At 47.0% G+C, this 16866-nt stretch overlaps 6 protein-coding genes across 6 annotated transcripts; 3 read left to right on the top strand and 3 right to left on the bottom strand.

Moving 5' to 3' along the window:
* Positions 1-1108: 1108 nt before the first annotated feature.
* Positions 1109-3627, top strand: EDB91DRAFT_1251877 (MFS general substrate transporter; the record flags this gene model as incomplete). Its single annotated transcript, XM_041323431.1, has 13 exons — positions 1109-1348; positions 1404-1464; positions 1517-1641; positions 1693-1800; positions 1882-1990; positions 2047-2108; positions 2165-2243; positions 2308-2458; positions 2509-2545; positions 2595-2778; positions 2986-3127; positions 3179-3210; positions 3263-3627. The coding sequence occupies 13 exons, from the start codon at positions 1109-1111 to the stop codon at positions 3625-3627; spliced, it is 1695 nt and encodes a 564-aa protein (XP_041173847.1).
* Positions 3628-4996: 1369 nt separating this feature from the next.
* EDB91DRAFT_1058221 (Alpha/Beta hydrolase protein) lies at positions 4997-7282 on the top strand (the record flags this gene model as incomplete). Its single annotated transcript, XM_041314139.1, has 14 exons — positions 4997-5183; positions 5239-5416; positions 5476-5553; positions 5604-5707; positions 5758-5811; positions 5871-5908; positions 5969-6023; positions 6058-6212; positions 6266-6297; positions 6356-6539; positions 6593-6782; positions 6838-6911; positions 6943-7001; positions 7051-7282. The coding sequence occupies 14 exons, from the start codon at positions 4997-4999 to the stop codon at positions 7280-7282; spliced, it is 1620 nt and encodes a 539-aa protein (XP_041173846.1).
* A 1539-nt stretch (positions 7283-8821) lies between these two features.
* On the bottom strand, positions 8822-10141 carry EDB91DRAFT_1058283 (ribonuclease H-like protein; the record flags this gene model as incomplete). Its single annotated transcript, XM_041314145.1, has 1 exon — positions 8822-10141. A coding segment is annotated over one exon (1320 nt), but the record flags the coding sequence as incomplete, so codon positions are not given.
* Positions 10142-12485: 2344 nt separating this feature from the next.
* EDB91DRAFT_1058259 (Endonuclease/exonuclease/phosphatase) lies at positions 12486-13592 on the bottom strand (the record flags this gene model as incomplete). The annotated part of the gene is made up of 1 exon (XM_041314143.1): positions 12486-13592. The coding sequence occupies one exon, from the start codon at positions 13590-13592 to the stop codon at positions 12486-12488; it is 1107 nt and encodes a 368-aa protein (XP_041173844.1).
* EDB91DRAFT_678835 (uncharacterized protein) lies at positions 13354-14064 on the top strand. The gene is made up of 2 exons (XM_041328076.1): positions 13354-13473; positions 13657-14064. Exon 2 carries the CDS (start codon positions 13665-13667, stop codon positions 13950-13952), a length of 288 nt encoding a protein of 95 aa, XP_041173843.1. The 5' UTR covers positions 13354-13473; positions 13657-13664; the 3' UTR covers positions 13953-14064.
* A 1225-nt stretch (positions 14065-15289) lies between these two features.
* Positions 15290-16037, bottom strand: EDB91DRAFT_1084834 (uncharacterized protein; the record flags this gene model as incomplete). Its single annotated transcript, XM_041315819.1, has 2 exons — positions 15290-15668; positions 15892-16037. The coding sequence occupies 2 exons, from the start codon at positions 16035-16037 to the stop codon at positions 15290-15292; spliced, it is 525 nt and encodes a 174-aa protein (XP_041173842.1).
* Between the last annotated feature and the right edge of the window lie 829 nt (positions 16038-16866).

Raw genomic sequence — 16866 nt, 5'->3', positions numbered from 1 at the left:
GCACGTATGGCACAGCCTATTACTATTCGTTGGTGGTCATTTCGATCTTTTCTCACTTACCGTGGTAGAGAGCATTCAATCATTACACCAAATATTCGCATCATATCATTGTCCATTTTCCTTGTTTTCTTTTCCGTCAGTGCAAATGCAAATCATGTTCAATAGACCATCAAGAACAACCTTCGAAAATGAGGTCCCGATTGAGCTACTCGTGTCTTTGATTTGTCGAAGTCGCTACAGTAAGTCCAGACTGGGTGCCTTGGACGAACACCGTGACAAGCGAGCTCAGGAAGTCCTCAAACGTCCTGACTCCTACCAGCCATGGCAGTCTCCGCCACGATAATTTTCCGTAAACTTTTGCACCCTCCGCAAATATGCGAGTTCAGCACTAACTTCTGCTTGGAGGGACCAACGTTTGGTGGAGATTGAAATGCCCGCCTTTACTTTGAATGATCTCCAAGCTCGTCACAGTCCTCACAACGACGTGGCTACAGCCTTACTTGTACACGTTATAAACTAGTCTAGTACTCATAACCATCTCTGTCCGAGTCGTATCCTCTTGCTATGGTACCGGTCGGCTTTCAAGCTTCAAGTTTGTGACTCTGAGAAGGGTTCCAGTGTATGTTGGAAGCGACCGTCCAAGGAAGTATACGATGAACGTCACGAACGTGTACAGCGGCCGCCAGCGAGAGAAGTCATGAAAAGTCTCGTCACTGATGTCACATGTGTGAATGTAAATTGAAGTATTAAGTAATAGTGCGTAAGCTTTAGGTCAAGCTGTACCAGATATATTTAAAGATACAGTCACAGCTGGAGCGCTGGAGCGCTGGCCCGCGGTCCCTTGTTTAGGATGCATGCATATGTTTTTGTACAACACCTTTCGGAACTGGCATGTATGCAAGGCCGGATCTAGGAGCTGTCTTGAATGTCATATCATCGGGCTCAGTGTCGTACGTGGCGTCACTTTGTTTTGTAGTTTGGGTCATGTTGCTCTTATCGATTGTCATACTCCAGGTCCATACATAATATTCAGTGTGCTGTCTTTATAGTCCGTAGTATTTCACTACTGCGACTACTCAATTCCACTGGCAGGGCCCCTACCAGTCTCATGGCTCCACAGGACCATGCACCTGTTTCAACTTCACAACCTCGTACCGGTGCATTGTCCATCTCAAGAGTGCAGTCTGAATCATACCCCGGTACCATAATCGCAGATACCATACAATTAGCTCGCCAAATCAGCATCAGTCATGTCGAAGAAGCGAAACAGGGCCCGGACAACAGTGACGCGGAGCAAGTCCCCATTTACCGCCTATACAGGCGCCGCTTCGCTGGCCTTTTTGGTTTTGTGAGCCCATCAGACTTCGTGCTCTAGTATATTGAGCAGTGCTATCCATGCCTAGATTTTACTTGGCCTCGTGACCGGTATGCCCTGGCCATGGTTTGGGCCCATATCAAATGAGAGTGCGTATCCATCCTCAGTGCACAATAGTTTTACTTGATAGTATTTAAATAGCTTCTGGGGAATTTGCCATTTCCATTGACCAAGTGAACTGGCTCGGCAACATTATATGTTGTGTCTACATTCCTGTTTCCCTCCTCGTTCCCCTCCTTTGTACGCGCTTCGGTATTCGCCGATGTGTGAGTCCCTTCCACCTGTTCTGCTTCAACTAATATGGAAATTTCCCAAAGGCTGATGTGGGTGTGGTGATGCTCCTCGTATCAGGCTGGGTGCGTTATGCAGGCAGCATCACGTCCTTGTCCCCTGAGAGCGCTTATGCGCTACTCTTCCTCGGACAGGTGCGCACCCCTTTCTCATGTATTTGCGTGTCACTTAATCGCTTCTTGCTCCCGTCCACCTTGTGTCTTGATCACATGCAGTTCTTCTCGGCAATATCTCAACCTGTCTTCCAAGTCCTCGGCCCGAAGTATTCCGAGATGTGGTTTGACCTCAAAGGCCGAACGACAGCCACAATGGTGATTGCCATCGGTGAGTCACCTTTCGTCAAATTTTTCCAACCATCATCTTCAGTTTGGACCCGCCAGCCAATCCCATCGGCGGCGCTCTTGGTCAGTTACTTAGTCCCCTAGGTACTGCAAGGCACTCTGTGAGTCTCCTCGAACTTTTCTCTATAGTTGAATGGCTGACGGTGCACTGGAACAGGTTCTGGTCCTAGCGATCGTATCTACCGCAGTCGCACCTGCCCTCTTTCTTATCGAGAGTGAACCACCAAGCCCACCAAGTACGTCTGGCGTGCCTCGTATCGAAAACCTTCTACGTGTAAGGTTATTAACTTTTCTGAGCAGCATATGCAGGCTCCAAGGCCCCACAATCACTCTACTCTCTCCTGCTTGCGATGGTGGGGAAAGTTCGCCCCTCCGACCCTGCTTACATGGCTCCTCACGAACGGCTGGACTTTACCATCATTACGCTGATTTTCGGTGTGCTTGTTGGCGCGTGAGTGTTTTGTCCTTGCTTTATAAACGCGCATACGAAAAATTGCACAGGACAAACGCACTTACCATCCTCTCTGCGCAGTACTTCGTGAGTCTTTCTCAGTATCAAATATGGCCGCTAAACATGGCATTCACAGGAACCTGAGGGATATGATGACGTTACTTCAGGCCTCTTTGGTGCAACTCTCCTATCGAGCGGGATCCTTGGTAGTGTGGTCACCGCGCCTCTGTTCGATTGGGTGTTGACCCATCATCTGGGCATAACACTAAAGATACTTGTCCCGATGGCTGCAGGGGCGTGGCTGAGTTTGATCTGGGCTGGTGAGTGCGGTTCAGTTCACTTGGTAGACGATGTCGCCTTTTTGCGCGGTCTTGCGAATTGCTTTGAAGTAGGGAACCTTGACTGTTTCTGCAATGAATCGATGACGTGGCAGATCATTTGTAGCTCGTGGTCGATCATCTTCTGACGATCATGTCGATCTCATTCTATCCCGTCCTCGATATATATGTGAACTAACACCCACCCAGTAAAACCCCACAACACCGGAGGAATCTTCGCGATCATGGTCATCATCGGTGTTTGCTCCATAACGATGCTCCCAATCGCCCTTGAGCTCGGAGCCGAGCTTACACGAAATGCACACGGCAGTGCCGCCATTTTGTGGTGTGTGTAAGTCTTTTTTCTGTATCCTATTTCTTCATGCTCACTCTGCGTTCTCAGAGGCAACGCATTCGGCATCATATTCATCCTCGGTACGTCATTATCCAGCAACGAGTTGCTTTATCTGACGCCCTTTGTGTACAGCGGAAGGCGCCCTGCGCGCGTCGTGGACTGCGTCCCCGCCGTACAATATGCACGCAGCGTTCATACTGCACGGCGTGTTCGTGATGGTCCTGGGCTCGAGCGTGTTTTTCGTGCGCGCAAAGCAGGCGCGGCGGGAGATGGATGAGCGCATGGCACAGAACCTACATTCGAGCCACGTCGAAATAGAGGCCGTACCGATGGATAAACAGGGCGCGACTGACTCGGGTCAATCCCGCAGGTCGATAGAAAAGGGAGCGGGGAAGGACGGCTCGATACCGGAGAGAGAGAATTCGATACCGTTGCCTGAGAAAAGTGCTGATGTCAGGATGGAGGTGATCGACGCTACTGTGCACCCAAATTCATGATATCTGCACCCTCCTTGGACATTTTATGATATTTAAAGTTACTACTGTTACTGATGTGTACTGTTCTGGTATCGTAGGCTTAGTTGTGTGTATTCACTCGCTCGTATGGCACAGCCAATTTCCATTCGTCACTTTGCAGGATCTTCTCTCACTTACCGTAGAGAGCATTTAATCAAGGGCACAGATAAATATTGTCACAAGGAGAAAGAGGGTGTCGACAACATATTATATTAAAACAAAAGGGTGAACTTACTCAGTGACACAAGTACAAGAATTTTGGCCGCAAGACTTGGCCAGGCCTCAAATCTCAGTGCTCACATGCTCACCCTGGCCATCAACGAGCCACAAGTCCTTGAACGGTATACCAGTCCGTAAGGGAAGCTTTCCACCTTTCCTATTCCATTACCGTCCTACCTTCCCCGAAGATCGTTTGTGCTACCTCTTAGTGTTCCTGGCTCTCGGGACCCTGCAGGTGTCGCTGCTAAATTGTTTTCTCTCACTGAAGGGTGCCCGGCGAGCGTTGAGAGCCAGACTAGGTGCTCGGATACGACGCTCCAAATCCCAAGGTGGGCGGTGTGACTGTCAAGTGCGCGACACAACCTTACAGGTGTGCAACACAACTATCAAATGTGCCATACAACCTAAGAGTGGATGTGAGATACCATGTGTAAAGCTAGAAATAGAGTGATAGGATATAAATTGGAATCAGAAATAAGCCAACTTGTGTGATATTACCGCAGGGTATCACGTGACAGGTGGTATCTGCTTCGCGGTGTGACGATCGGTAGCACATGAAGCTTTCGATGCGGTAATAATTTGGACTCTCGGAAGTAATTGTCAGTGTCATTATCCTTCTCAAACTCGACAGGAGTGTAACGGTAGTTAGTAAGCGACTGAGGATACAGCAGCTTCGTGACCGAAGAAAATAAGATGGGCTGACTGAGAAAATAATTAGTGCATCAAGATCTGGCAACGACCAGTTGGCTGACTCGACGTACCTCTGCGGGGTTGAACGCAAGTGGGTTGGGTTGGGTGCAAAAAGATATTGAAAAAATGCACTGAAAGTTATACAAACATCTTGCCTGAGTGCTGATGTGGTGGTAGTTCAACTGGGTTCAGTCCGAAACAACCCGAACCGGAGTCCAGCCCCAAGTCCAAGCAACAGGCGGTTCTGTTCATGAGTCATAGGATCCGGAATGGTTAAACCTTGTTCGAACAGCAGTATGTAATTTGAAATGTTCCAAAGTGGAAAGCCGTTGAGTAACTAACCGCTTCGCTGGCAGCGTTTATGACGCCACATGCGTCAGGTAGCGCGATTTCGCCAACTTGATCGGAGTTGTCTCTCACTGCGCGATATATGAGATTGAAAATGTCGATTAAAGCCAAACTATTGTCCTTGTCACAGGCTTTACTTGCACTAGAAGCATTATCTTCTCCGGCGACCACCACTTCTGCACCTACCATCGACTTAGGTTATGCTCAGTACCAGGGATCAGTGGACACAGTAACAAACATCACTAGCTTTCTTGGAATACGGTACGCGGCTGCTCCAGTTGGTGCGTCCAGCTTTGTGTGTTGTATACAATCTCAGTTTACGCACTAAACACATAGGCAACTTCAGATGGGCAGCCCCTCAGCCCCCATCGACCATCCTCGGGGTTCAACAAGCTACCACACAACCAAATGCATGTTATCAAGCTACCGCAGGTAATTCTTCGACAAATCCCTTTGAAAGCGCCTCTATGAGGAAAAGGGCTATCAGTCAGTCGGAGGACTGTTTATTCCTGAAGTAAGCCCTGCCATGGAACAATAACGTTGACATTTGAGATTGATGGTTGCATCCGGCAGCGTATACACTCCCGGAAGTGAAGTGGTAGCCACACCGTCGGGAGGGCTCCCAGTTGTCGTATGGATTCACGGAGGAGGGTGAGTAGCATGTTCAATGTTCCTCTGTCGATGAACCGATTTTGGTACAGGTATATTAAAGGAGCTGCGAGCCCATACGATGGCGCAGATCTAATTATGGAATCGAATCACGGTGTCATTACGGTCTTAGTTCAGTATCGCCTCGGTTTATTCGGTATGGCTTCGCTACTTCTTCGTATTTTCAAACTTATACGCTGCCGCCAGGTTTCCTACCTGGAGAAGCGGTCAAAGAAGGGGGTGCACTCAATGCTGGACTACGTACGTGATCATCATGGTCTGACAGTTCTTCAGACTCGGCTGAGCGTGATATTCTAAAGTCGACCAAAATTATGCGCTACAGTGGGTCCAGGCCTACGTGAGCAAAATATCTACTCGAGTGTTGTACCTCACCTGATAGGAAACTTTTCCTGGATAGATATGTAGTTTTGGCGGTGACCCCACGAAGGTAACGATTTGGGGAGAGTCTGCTGGTAAGCTGCGATATGTACTCTTCGTCATCGTTAGCCTTGTTTATTACGCTTGTCATTTCAGGTGCCGGTTCCGTACTACAGCATCTCGTTGCTCATGGAGGAAATACCCAGCCTCCCCTCTTCAGAGCTGCCATAACGAGTTCCACATTCTTGCCATCACAATATAACTATCATGACCGAATTCCGGAGGTGAATTTTGTGTATGAGGTGAATTTCTGTGGCGTCCTGAATGCCACCACCAGATGCTGTACAGTGAGGTCGTCGATGGAACAAAGTGAGTTCTTTCAAAGCTTATATGTAGCCATTCCCGAGCTATAATACCCTCAACTCAGCTGTAGCTCAAGTTCGGATACCCTCTCTTGTTTGCGTGCCGCAGACGTCAATACGCTGCAAACTTTAAACTACAACATCAACATCGACGGCTTCTTTGGCACGTGGGTATTCGTCCCTGTCGTGGATGGCACTTTCATTGTGGAGAGACCTACTGTGACGATTAGCAAGGGTCGCTTGAATGCTGTATGATCTATGCATTCTATCGCATCAACGAAACTCACGCCCATTCCCCTTAGAATTACCTTCTTGCCGTAACCAATTCGCATGAGGGGAACGTCTTCGTGAACCAGTCGACGACATTGGATATCGCAGATTATGTCCAAACGCTTTTCCCGAACTTTGGTTCTGCTCAGGTTGCAGGAGCAGTGATGATGTACCAGAACCAGGGAAGCAACGTCAACCAGGCAAATCTTGTGATGGGTGAATGTACGTATGTCCTTCAAGGAATCTATTACTGTCCCTGATTCATGACTCGATTCAGCGATATTCGTTTGTCCAACTTATTACCTCCTCAAAGCATTTGGAGAGCAAGCTTGGAAGGCAAGTTCGAGGAAAGTCTCAATTTACGTGTGCTCAACAAAAGCAGGGCGAGTTCGCAATTCCACCTGGCTTGCACGCACAAGATGTTGTATACTACTTCACTTCGTAAGTTGATGCCATGGTTCAACCCCTACTCTGATGCATACTGCTTCAGGGGTGGTCCTTCATATAACAATTCCCAGTTCATCACTGCTTTCTCGAACTCATTCATGGCTATGACCATGTACGAGACTCCTGACGACAGATACACCCCAGGAGACATCACACCTTCCTGGAATTCTTGGCGACAAGGCCTCACAGAGATGATGTTCAACGAGACATCCGCGGGAGTACCTGACGTTTACACTTTCAAGACCGATATGGCCTTGCTCGAGCGTTGCGCGTGAGTACTGTACTATATTTGCGATGAGCCAATGTGCTGAGCTAGACGCATGTAGCTATTGGCGAAATGTGACGGAGTATTCGGCACAGTGAATGGAGATTGCATCCTGGTATCTGTGTTAACCGAAAAGAAGTGTAGATGTTGAGCTGAGAAGTAGTGCGACATATTTATCATTCATTGCTTCAACTAGCAGCTGGTCACAAAGCTCCCGGATATAGGATCACCTTTTACTCTAACAAAACATTCGTTCGTTTCATTGGTAACAAATGGTACTTCTTATCAAGGAATACTACGACTCTTTACTCCTGTAAGCCCATAGTTAGTGGTTTTTCTGCATGCAATACTCCGCCTGCCGGTGGTGGCCCCAGATTCCCCAGTCGAGAGTACATCGAACAAGATCGCCGTCTGCGCTTAATTCAATTTCGAAGGCTTCCCTACCGCAATCACAGAGATGACTATCAGTTCTTTTGCTCTGAGCGGGTGAGACCGTTGACCAGGAAATTCACTTGGCTTTCGTTCCGCCTTTCTTCGACGACCGGCCCTGCGCACGGACGATATCTTGCATCCGTTGCTCTGCGTCACTGACATCATGCTCCTTTAGTAAATTTTGGAGGTCACGAGTCGCGACTTTCGGATGCGCTGGAGATTTTGTTCTTCTTGTCTTCAGCGCGTCATGCAGGGCGAATGCTTTCGCCAGATAGATGTCCAATGTGAAGGTGTCGGACGTGAAAAATATGCTCTCATTCGAGGGGTGGGTCGCATATGCGAAGTGGATGCTCTCCGAGCGAGTTCAGCGTTCTGTGAAGATAATGTCAATGCAAGCTCAAACGCCTCGCTAAATCGATCCTACCTCTACATCGTAAAATTCAAAGGAAAGGAACCAACTCTTGCAAGTGGAAGCCGTGATGGAAATGCAAAGTTGTGGACGTCGAGACGCGAAAGGTCATCACGAAATGGAATTTGTGCATGCCACAGTCAGTACGAGCCGTTGGCAAATAGACAACTTTCAGGCCTTGGTACCTCGCTCCTCCATGTAGTGACTGGCGGAAGTGTTGCGGGAAGCTGTTTTGTTATTGTGGAAAGCGCTTGTAACGACTGCGCCTAGGCGCACGTACCAGGTCCTATTGATTTGTTTATCTTTCTTTGCCCTTTAACTTTACCCCTCGCCTGTTTATCCCGAGTCTCATATAGCTTTAGCCGTACTTACTTATATACGAGTCGGAGTACTAGAGTTACCTTAGTGTTTTCTGGACCCCCGAATCCCAGACTTTTACCCTGTCATTCGACCGAAAGCATTCTTCTCTCTGTGTCGTTGCCTTCGAGCTTCGCACGCTAAATAGCCAACGCCACAGCGCTGAAACACACTATGTCGTAAATTTACTTTTTTTTTTTTTTTTTTTTTTTTGGAAAAGCGAGTTAATTACGAAGCAACTGACGCTGTCTAGCCCTACGTAAAACGCTTATATCGGCGCGCCGGCGCCGTCCGAGGGAAAATGCTACTTATGCACACTCCGTTTCTGGGAGTAGTGTGGGGCTCTGTATACTACCTGGTGGCCTCGGTCTGCGAGGGCCTGGGTAGTTTGATACCCACTAAAACCTCTAGGTTGGTTACCCAATCGTTATTATTATGGTTTGTTTTGTTGTTGTTTATCTCGATTATGTCGGCCCAAGTTTGGAGGACTTGTGCAGTGGTCTTAGATGATCTTTTTGTTCGAGCTGCTATCGCGCGATCTAACTGTAGGCGTCGGTTAATGGTGTTTAACCATCTACTTGTGATGTTGTCTTCGGTATGTGTTTGTTCTTTGATAGTTCTTTCACACCTTAGCGTCCATATAAGATAGGCCGACTCAGATATTAGGATTCTGAGGAGGTGAGATGCTCCTTTGATGTATTTCTGGGTTGTTTGGTTTTCTTTGTCGCGATTTCGAGGGGGCTGTGGGAGGGATAGCGCACCGCATCCTAGGATTAGTCCTATTGTGGGGTCTGGCCAGTGTCTGTGCTTCCTGGGCCATATTGTTTTGGCTAGGCTCCATATTTTCTTTTGTGTTGGGTTGTTGCATTGTGTGAGGATGTGATCCATTGATTCCGAAGTTTCTCCGCAGGTGCTACATCTAGCTCTATGTTCGAAGGTGGGTATTTGTAGCCAGAATTCACCTATTCTGAAAGCGTTGTTTAGTGTTTTGTACATGAACATCTGGATTTTCTTCGCAATGTCTTTGTGTCTGCAGCTCCTCCATATTGTTTCGTCAGTTTCGAGTGTGGTTGTTATTGTTTCAATAGCGTCTCTGGTCGTGCTTAGCAGGACGAGGGTTTGTCTATGGTATTCTAGGTGTGTGTCGTTCATGAGTGTTCTGTATGCTGACTTTTGGGTAATACACGATAGTTTTGCGCCTTGTAGGTCAAAGTTTCGTGGTACGTATGTGTCGATGGCGTTGGTTTCTGTTTTCGCTGCTCCATTTTGTGCTAGGCGGTCAGCCTTGTCATTTCCTTTGATGCCACTATGTCCTTTCACCCATTGGAAGGATGTAGGGGTTGGTCGTTGTCTTAGTTGGTATGCTATTGCCTTGAATAGAGGGGCGTTGGACACATCTATCCAGTCAGTGTCTTCCCAGTCATTTAGGTGAGTGGTTAAACCATTTATTACATACTTGGAGTCTGTTACGATTTTAACAGGTGTTAGTGGGCTTACAGATTGTAGTGCTACGAGGACAGCTACAAGTTCTCCTATTTGGTTGAAGTGGTGAGTGCTGGGCATGCTTATCGCGCGGTTTAGTGGGTGATTGTTTGTTATCCAGATTCCTCCTCTGCATTTCGCGTTTTGTTTCCCGTTGTTTGTGCAGGAGCCGTCAGTGAAGATGGTGAGTGGTTTGTTTTGTGCGGTTTGTCTGTTTTGTGGTGCACGCAGGCGGTAGGCTGGTATGTGGATGGGTCTTGTTGGGTTGACGAAGATGCGGAAACCCTCAGATAGGTTGTTTTTTATCGTGATGGAAGGGTTGAAGGTGGTTCCTTGTTGTGGTTGTCGTCTTGCTTGAGCGTTTTTTTCTAACCTTCTGTGTGTTAGTGTCAGGTCGTCCCTTTTTGGTGATGAGTATGGGTTGTATTTGGGTAGGAGGCTGCGGAGTATCTTTTCTCCTGTTGTTGCGCATTTGTGTGGGTTCTTACAGCCTTTTAATCAGTCATCTATGCAGTCGTTGCATGGGCATGAGTCTTGCTGTTGGTGCTCATCTTGGTTTGTTAGTCGTCTTGTTATGTTTCTCAGATCTTTTACTGATTTCGCGTTGTGTGTTTGTTGTAGGCAGAGGTTCTTGTTCTTATGATATGTCTTAGGTGGACCGCCGATGTGTAGCCAGGCTGGGAGTTGTTCTTTTAGGTCGTTTGAGATCGTTAAGGGTGCGAAACTGGTGCAGTGTTTCTTTGTGGTCTTTAACATTGTCGTGACCATCAGTGGTAGTTTGTTTGCTCATTTGCCTTGTGTCGGGGGGGGCCCATGATGTTAGGAAGGCTCTTGTGTCTGTTGTTTTAGTTGGGTCATCAGGTTTCAGACTGTTAATCATTGTGTCGACGACGAATATCCATGTGGGCGGTGAGTTGATATGTCCATGTAAGTTTTCAACCATGTGATGTTAATCGCTTTGTTTCGTGTTTTAATGTTTAGAAGGTCTAGGCCTCCTTCTGCGATCGGTCTTTCTAGGCGTTTGCTGCTGATTGGTGGGGTTCTTCTTTCATTCCAGATGAAGTCTCTGTTTTGTGATTGCGTTTTCTATAGATTTTGGCATTCCTTGTGCCTTTGTGAGGAATTGCGTCATGCCACCAGCTACCATTTGGACGATCAGTTTTTTTCCGTCCAGGGATGGGTGGCTGAGCTCCCATCTTTTAAAGTTCTTTTCTATTTTTTTCTAGGATCGGTTCCCATGATGTTGCGTGTTCTACGTTGTTTCTGATCCATGCGCCAAGTGATTGTATGGGGTTACCATCTTGTGCTATGCGGATTTGTTCTTGCCACGGGTTATCTTTGTCATTTAGTTTTCTTGTTTGGATCACGTGTTGTCGGTGTTCTGTGGTTCCTATCGGTAATATTTCGGTTTTTTCGAGGTTGAACTTTGCGCCTGATGCTTTACACCAGTTTTGTAGCAGATCCTCTAGGTCGGCATAACTATCTTCATGGGTAAGGTATGCTGTTGTATCATCTGCATACATATTAACTACAATTCATTCATTTATTCCAGGGATTTGATAACTGTTGATTTTTGGGGAGTTGTGGAGTGCACATGCCAAGGGTTCGATGGCGATATCGAAAAGCAGACACGATAGGGGATCTCCTTGTCATACACCACGGGAGACTTTAAAGGGTGAGCTTAAGAACCCGTTTATGGCTACTTTGGTATACACTGAGTTGTATAGGCTTTTGATTGTGTTGATGAACATAGGTGGGATTCCAAAGGCTTCTAGAGTTTCGAGGAGGTAGTCATGGTTTATTTTGTCGTAAGCTTTTTCTTGGTCGAGAGCCACTATTATTCCATCTTCTTCCATTAGGTCGGCGTATGCGGTCATTACCTGTGTCAGGTGGATTGGGTCAAAGATAGATCTTCCTTGGATGAAACCGCTTTGGTTAGGGTGTATTATTTTTTTAATGTGTTTTGTTAGTTGTATGGCTAGCAATTTTGTTAGTATCTTGTATTCAGTGTTAAGTAGGGTTATCGGGCAGTAGTTTTCAATTAGTGTGCGGTCTTTCTTCTTATAAAGGGGGCACATCCATCCCAATGTGAAGTTAGACTGGACTTTCTCGTTCTTACATGCTTCTTTGTAATTGTTGTGGAGGTGTTTCCATAGCTCGTAAGGGATTCTGTCAATTCCGGTTGCACTTCTGGATCTTGATGATAAAAGTGCGTGTAATACGTGTTCTTCTTTCAAAAGGTTGTTCATTTGGTTCGTTGGTGCGTCGAGTTTTTGGTGTTCAGGTATTTCCTTGAGGGCCGCTTCTCTTACATGTTTCTGGTTTACAGTATCGTCTGTGGGTATGTCGGACCATTGGATGTCGTTATGGTACAATTTCGCTATCTCCACCATTTCTTCAGATTTTGTTGTATATCTTACTGTCCCTGGTATTTTGAGGCGGTGGATTATATCTCGTGGTTTCTTTTGTTTGTTGATCTTTGACCAATACTTGCTGATGGTTTCTCTGTGGGTTGCCCATTTTGCTTTTGCTTTTAGTTGCGCTTGCTTATTTTGTTTTTTTGTAGGTGGTCAATTTCTTGTTCTATTATCACTCTGTTTATCCTGGTATCTTTAGGTGAGTCTATGTCTTTTGAGTTGGAGGTTCTTTGTAAGTCTTTTGTTAGCGCTCGGATTCGTTGATTTATCTTTGCTAGATGTTTCTTGGTAGTTTCTTTGGCTGTTGCTGTGATTTTATTTTTGAAGGATTCCCATATGGTTTGCGGGTTTGTTTCGTTGTTTCTTGGACTTAGTGCGTCTATCTCTTGTTGACTTTCGTTTCCTATTTTTATGATTTGTTGGATTAGGTCCTTATCCGTCATCACACCTATGGGCCATGTCCATCTTCCCCTGCCTATGTGTGGTAGGCCTGGTGGGGCAAATCTTACTGACACCATCTGGTGGTCTGATGGTATTTGACTTACATTCATGTTCCAGTCGAGCATGCTCTCAGTGTGTTGTTCTGATGTGTAGATTCTATCGAGTCGCGACAGTGTTTGGCAGTTGCTGCTGAAGGTGAATAGGCGGTGGTGTGGGTGTTCATTCCACCAGGTGTTGTGTACGTTTATCGCTGTCTGTAGTTCTCTCAGGGCATTTATTGCAGGTTTGTTATCTAGTCTCGTGGGGGCTCTGTCGATTGGATTTTCGGTGAGATTGAAGTCGCCTAACATGAAGTCTATGGCGCTGATGTTTAGTCTTGACCATTCTGTTTTTATTTTGTTCCAGAAGTCGTGGTGTTCGTTTGCGTTGTTTGGTGTGTACACGTTCAGAATCCTTATTGTTTCATTGTTGTGCCAATTTAGGGATAGGATAGCTGCTCGCCCGGGTATTAATATTTCCATGTTGGCGTTTGATGCATTTGTTAGTTCTTTATTCAGGATGAAGGCAATGCCGGCTGAGCTGCCGGGGCGCAGTGGGTCACTTGTGTTCAGAACTCTCAGGCAGCGGGAGAATAAAGTGTCTATTTGTGTTTCGTGCTCATTTGTCAGGTGAGTTTCTTGTATACATAGTATACCTATTTTTTGATCTTGCATTGTTTGGTTTACAGTGGTCCATTTTGATGTTGGATTTTGTGTGAGGTTGACGGAGGTACGCTCTTTCATGTTTAGTGTTGCTATTTTAATGTTGGCTTGTGTTTTCTTTTCGTTCAGGGTTGTGTTCTCTCAGTTCGGTCTATGTTGTTGTGTGTTGTCGGGAAGATCGTTTGGTGTTGGTTCTTGGGTAGTGTTGTTGGGGTTATGTGGGGGTGGGGGTGTGTTTCGTGTTTGAGTGCGCCTGGTGGGGCTTTGTGGTTGCTGTTGGGGTTGCCAGTTGTAGGCAGTTCCACTTCCAAAAGACCCAGACTGGTCATTGGGGGGACCTCCCAGTGGTACGAGGCGGTCCCTCTCCGTGGTCTGGGAGGCAAGCACTGTGACCGACAGAAAGACCGAATGTTGGGAGGTTTTGTTGTGTATTGGAGGTGATTGTGCTACTAAGACTACGTTATGATCATTATGTAGACTTAGAAAGGGCTTATCCTGGCCCGTTTAACAGTGGACTATGTTAGCGTGTTTGATGAAATGCAGTTCCTGTGACACTGGTTTCATCTACTATTGAAAACTTGAGCCTCTCGGCACGGCTCATCCGAACCTAAATAGGTTTCCGTGGTCTGGTGTGCACCATGCTTGTGTGAGACAACCACGGCTTTCCTGTCCCATTCTATGAACGGTCAGTATATTTGGGCCAAGGTTTAATGTCCTCCGGTTCATATCTCGTTGTAACCAGATTTGTTTTATCAACAGCTCGCTTGTTCTTAGGGAATCGGGCCTAAGACGGGAGAGTTGCCTTGTGATTGTTTTCCTGTGAGTTTTTCGGTGGAAGGGACTGTGATTGCTGTACGTAGACTAGGGTGAGTTAGTTAGGTAGGAATGTAGGGATGTATCTAGATCATAGATTGAGGGGGGGGTTTGGATGTATGTAAGGATGATTCTCGGTCGAATATGTGCTGGTTTCATCGAAATATGTATTAGTGCATTATGTCAAATTGGATCAAATTAGGTCAGGTGTTTTGTCCAGGTCTGCCCCCTCTAGCCCTTCCAGTTGGGCGAGACATATTTGTGCTGTTTCTGTTGCCCACTCTCGGGCTGTTCCAATGAGGGATGAGTGGGAATGGGCATAGACCTCGTGGGTGAGCGAGGGAGTGACAAATTTGACAGGCGAAGAGTGCCGTTGCAATTCCACAGCCATTGAGGCTGGTTGGGTAAGTGAGTGTGCTTAGGTAACTTCTGAGATCAGTCCATGTTTTCGCGTCATTTGTGGGACTGGTTGCAAGGATATTGAAGCAGGGGACTGAGAGACCGCCTGTTATCTTGAAGTTGAGAAGCTCAACACAGCATGATGAGATGAAGTCTCGGGTTGCCTTATATATCAACTTGTCGTCGGGTAGGCCGCATTTTGAGAAGAGTTCTTCTATGTGTTCGTGGTTCTCGTCTTGGGTCCAGGTTTCCGTGACAGCTTGTAAGATGGTTGCTACATCTATGGTCATGAAACCTGTTAAGCCGAAAAGAAGTTCTGGGGGGTGCGTGCAGTTAAAGGGAAGAGCTTCGAAAGTGAGGTCAGTTGTGGACCAGATTCATTGGTTCAAGAGAAGGTCTTTGGTCTCGTTAGATACACTGTGGACTAGAAAACCGATCGGGAAGTTTTTTGCTCCTTTGCTGCCTTGGGGTTGCGGGGGGGAGACACGAATGGGGGGGGTGTCGTGATGGATGGATTCTGCTATGGTGGTGATGTTGGCGCGTACACGTTCCGCTATGACGGCTGCTCACTCAGCAACGTCTTTCCCGGAGTGATCGAATACCCGGATCATGAATTTAGGGTGCTCGACCTGGAACCAGGTGAGCAGAACCTTATTTTCAAGGTGGTTGAAGATTTGTGCTGAGTGCAACATGTGCACTTTTGGGAAGTCCCCGTTTGAAGCTGGGGTGAATTGGGGGAGGGTAGTGCTGTGGTTCGTGCCATTTTGACTTAGCACGGATCTGTTCATGTCTGCGAGCGCCAAATGCACCAGAATAGCTTGTTCTTTGGATGTGGGAGTGTGATTGACGGTGGGGTTCGGGAGGTCATTCATCTTTTGGTCTATCGTGGGGTTACTTGGAGTGTGGATAGAATTGGCGAGACTGTTTGCGGGGGTTGCGCTGTTGCTGGGATTGTGTGACGTCACACTGAATTCCTGATATACGAGGAGGTCGGGATTAAGGGGGTGGACGCGGTTTGTGTGGCATGTAGGAGTCGGTGTATCAGGGGGAGAGTGTGAGTTTGGGGGGGAAGGTGGGGATCGGGGATCGGGGATTGGGAATCGGGGATCGGGGATCGGGGATCGGGGATCGGGGATCAGGTATGTAGGGGATCATATCCATAGCACACTCTAGGTCATCTTCCTGTAGGATGTTAGGAGGAAAGTTTTTTGGCCCAGACTTGGATGATTGAGATGGCGGATGGGGGGTGGTGGGATATGGGTGTGTGGCCTGGGAGATGGCCTTGAGGGAGGTGGGTTCTTTTTCTTTCATCATTGGTTGGATGGGGAGTATATTGGTGGGTGGGTGGGGTTCTTATATTGTTCTTTCTCTGCGCAGCTTTCTCGTTTTGGTTCTTCTGGGTGGCTTGGTGAGGGCATCGTGGCCGGTTTCATCTCGGGAGTCGATATAGGCTGTGGTCAGTTTGGGTTTGCCAGTGAGTGTGTATTCTCATGAGGAGAGGGTTTAGTGCCAGTAAGGTCAGTGTAAAATGAAGTGTGTTTGGTTTTTTACGTGCATGTCTATGTAGGTATCTTCATGCTGTCTTTTTGACGTACGTCGGGAGTCTTAATCACTCACTTATTGTGTTTTTATATTGTTTTTATTGGGGTGCGCATGTGTATGTTGTTGTTATTATTGGGTTGCTTCCTCGTGTCGTTGTTTTTTTTGGGGTGAGGGATTGGTCAATGTTGTTTTCTTGAGTGTTTCAAGGTCGGGTCGTTATTTCTGTTGTTTTTTTTTTAAGAGATTTTGTGTGATTCATAGGCCAGATGGTGCTGAGAGCCGCAACAGCTCTACCTTGCCCGCATTTTTAAGCGTGGGAATTTTCGACCATGGTAGTGGTACGAGATCAAGGGCCCCCAAAATTTACATTATATACAACACAGAAGGTGTGGACTAGTAGTACTTGACCTGTTCACCTCAAAGGAGGGTTCAACTTTTGATGATGATCTTGTAAATAACATATCTTTCTAACCACTGCCAGCACCCCCCCTGGAGAGGCCAATGATTAACCCATTGCAGGTGCCATCTGGCTGTGCAGCCGGAACGTTCCATGTGGGCTAGCAGTGTGGACACTCATACTACTTAGCAGCCTCATGGCCAG

The sequence above is a fragment of the Suillus paluster genome (assembly GCF_016628075.1).
Source record: "Suillus paluster strain FC165 chromosome Unknown EDB91scaffold_59, whole genome shotgun sequence".
Classification (NCBI taxonomy): domain Eukaryota; kingdom Fungi; phylum Basidiomycota; class Agaricomycetes; order Boletales; family Suillaceae; genus Suillus; species Suillus paluster.
This window is presented reverse-complemented; position numbering and strand designations above follow the sequence as displayed.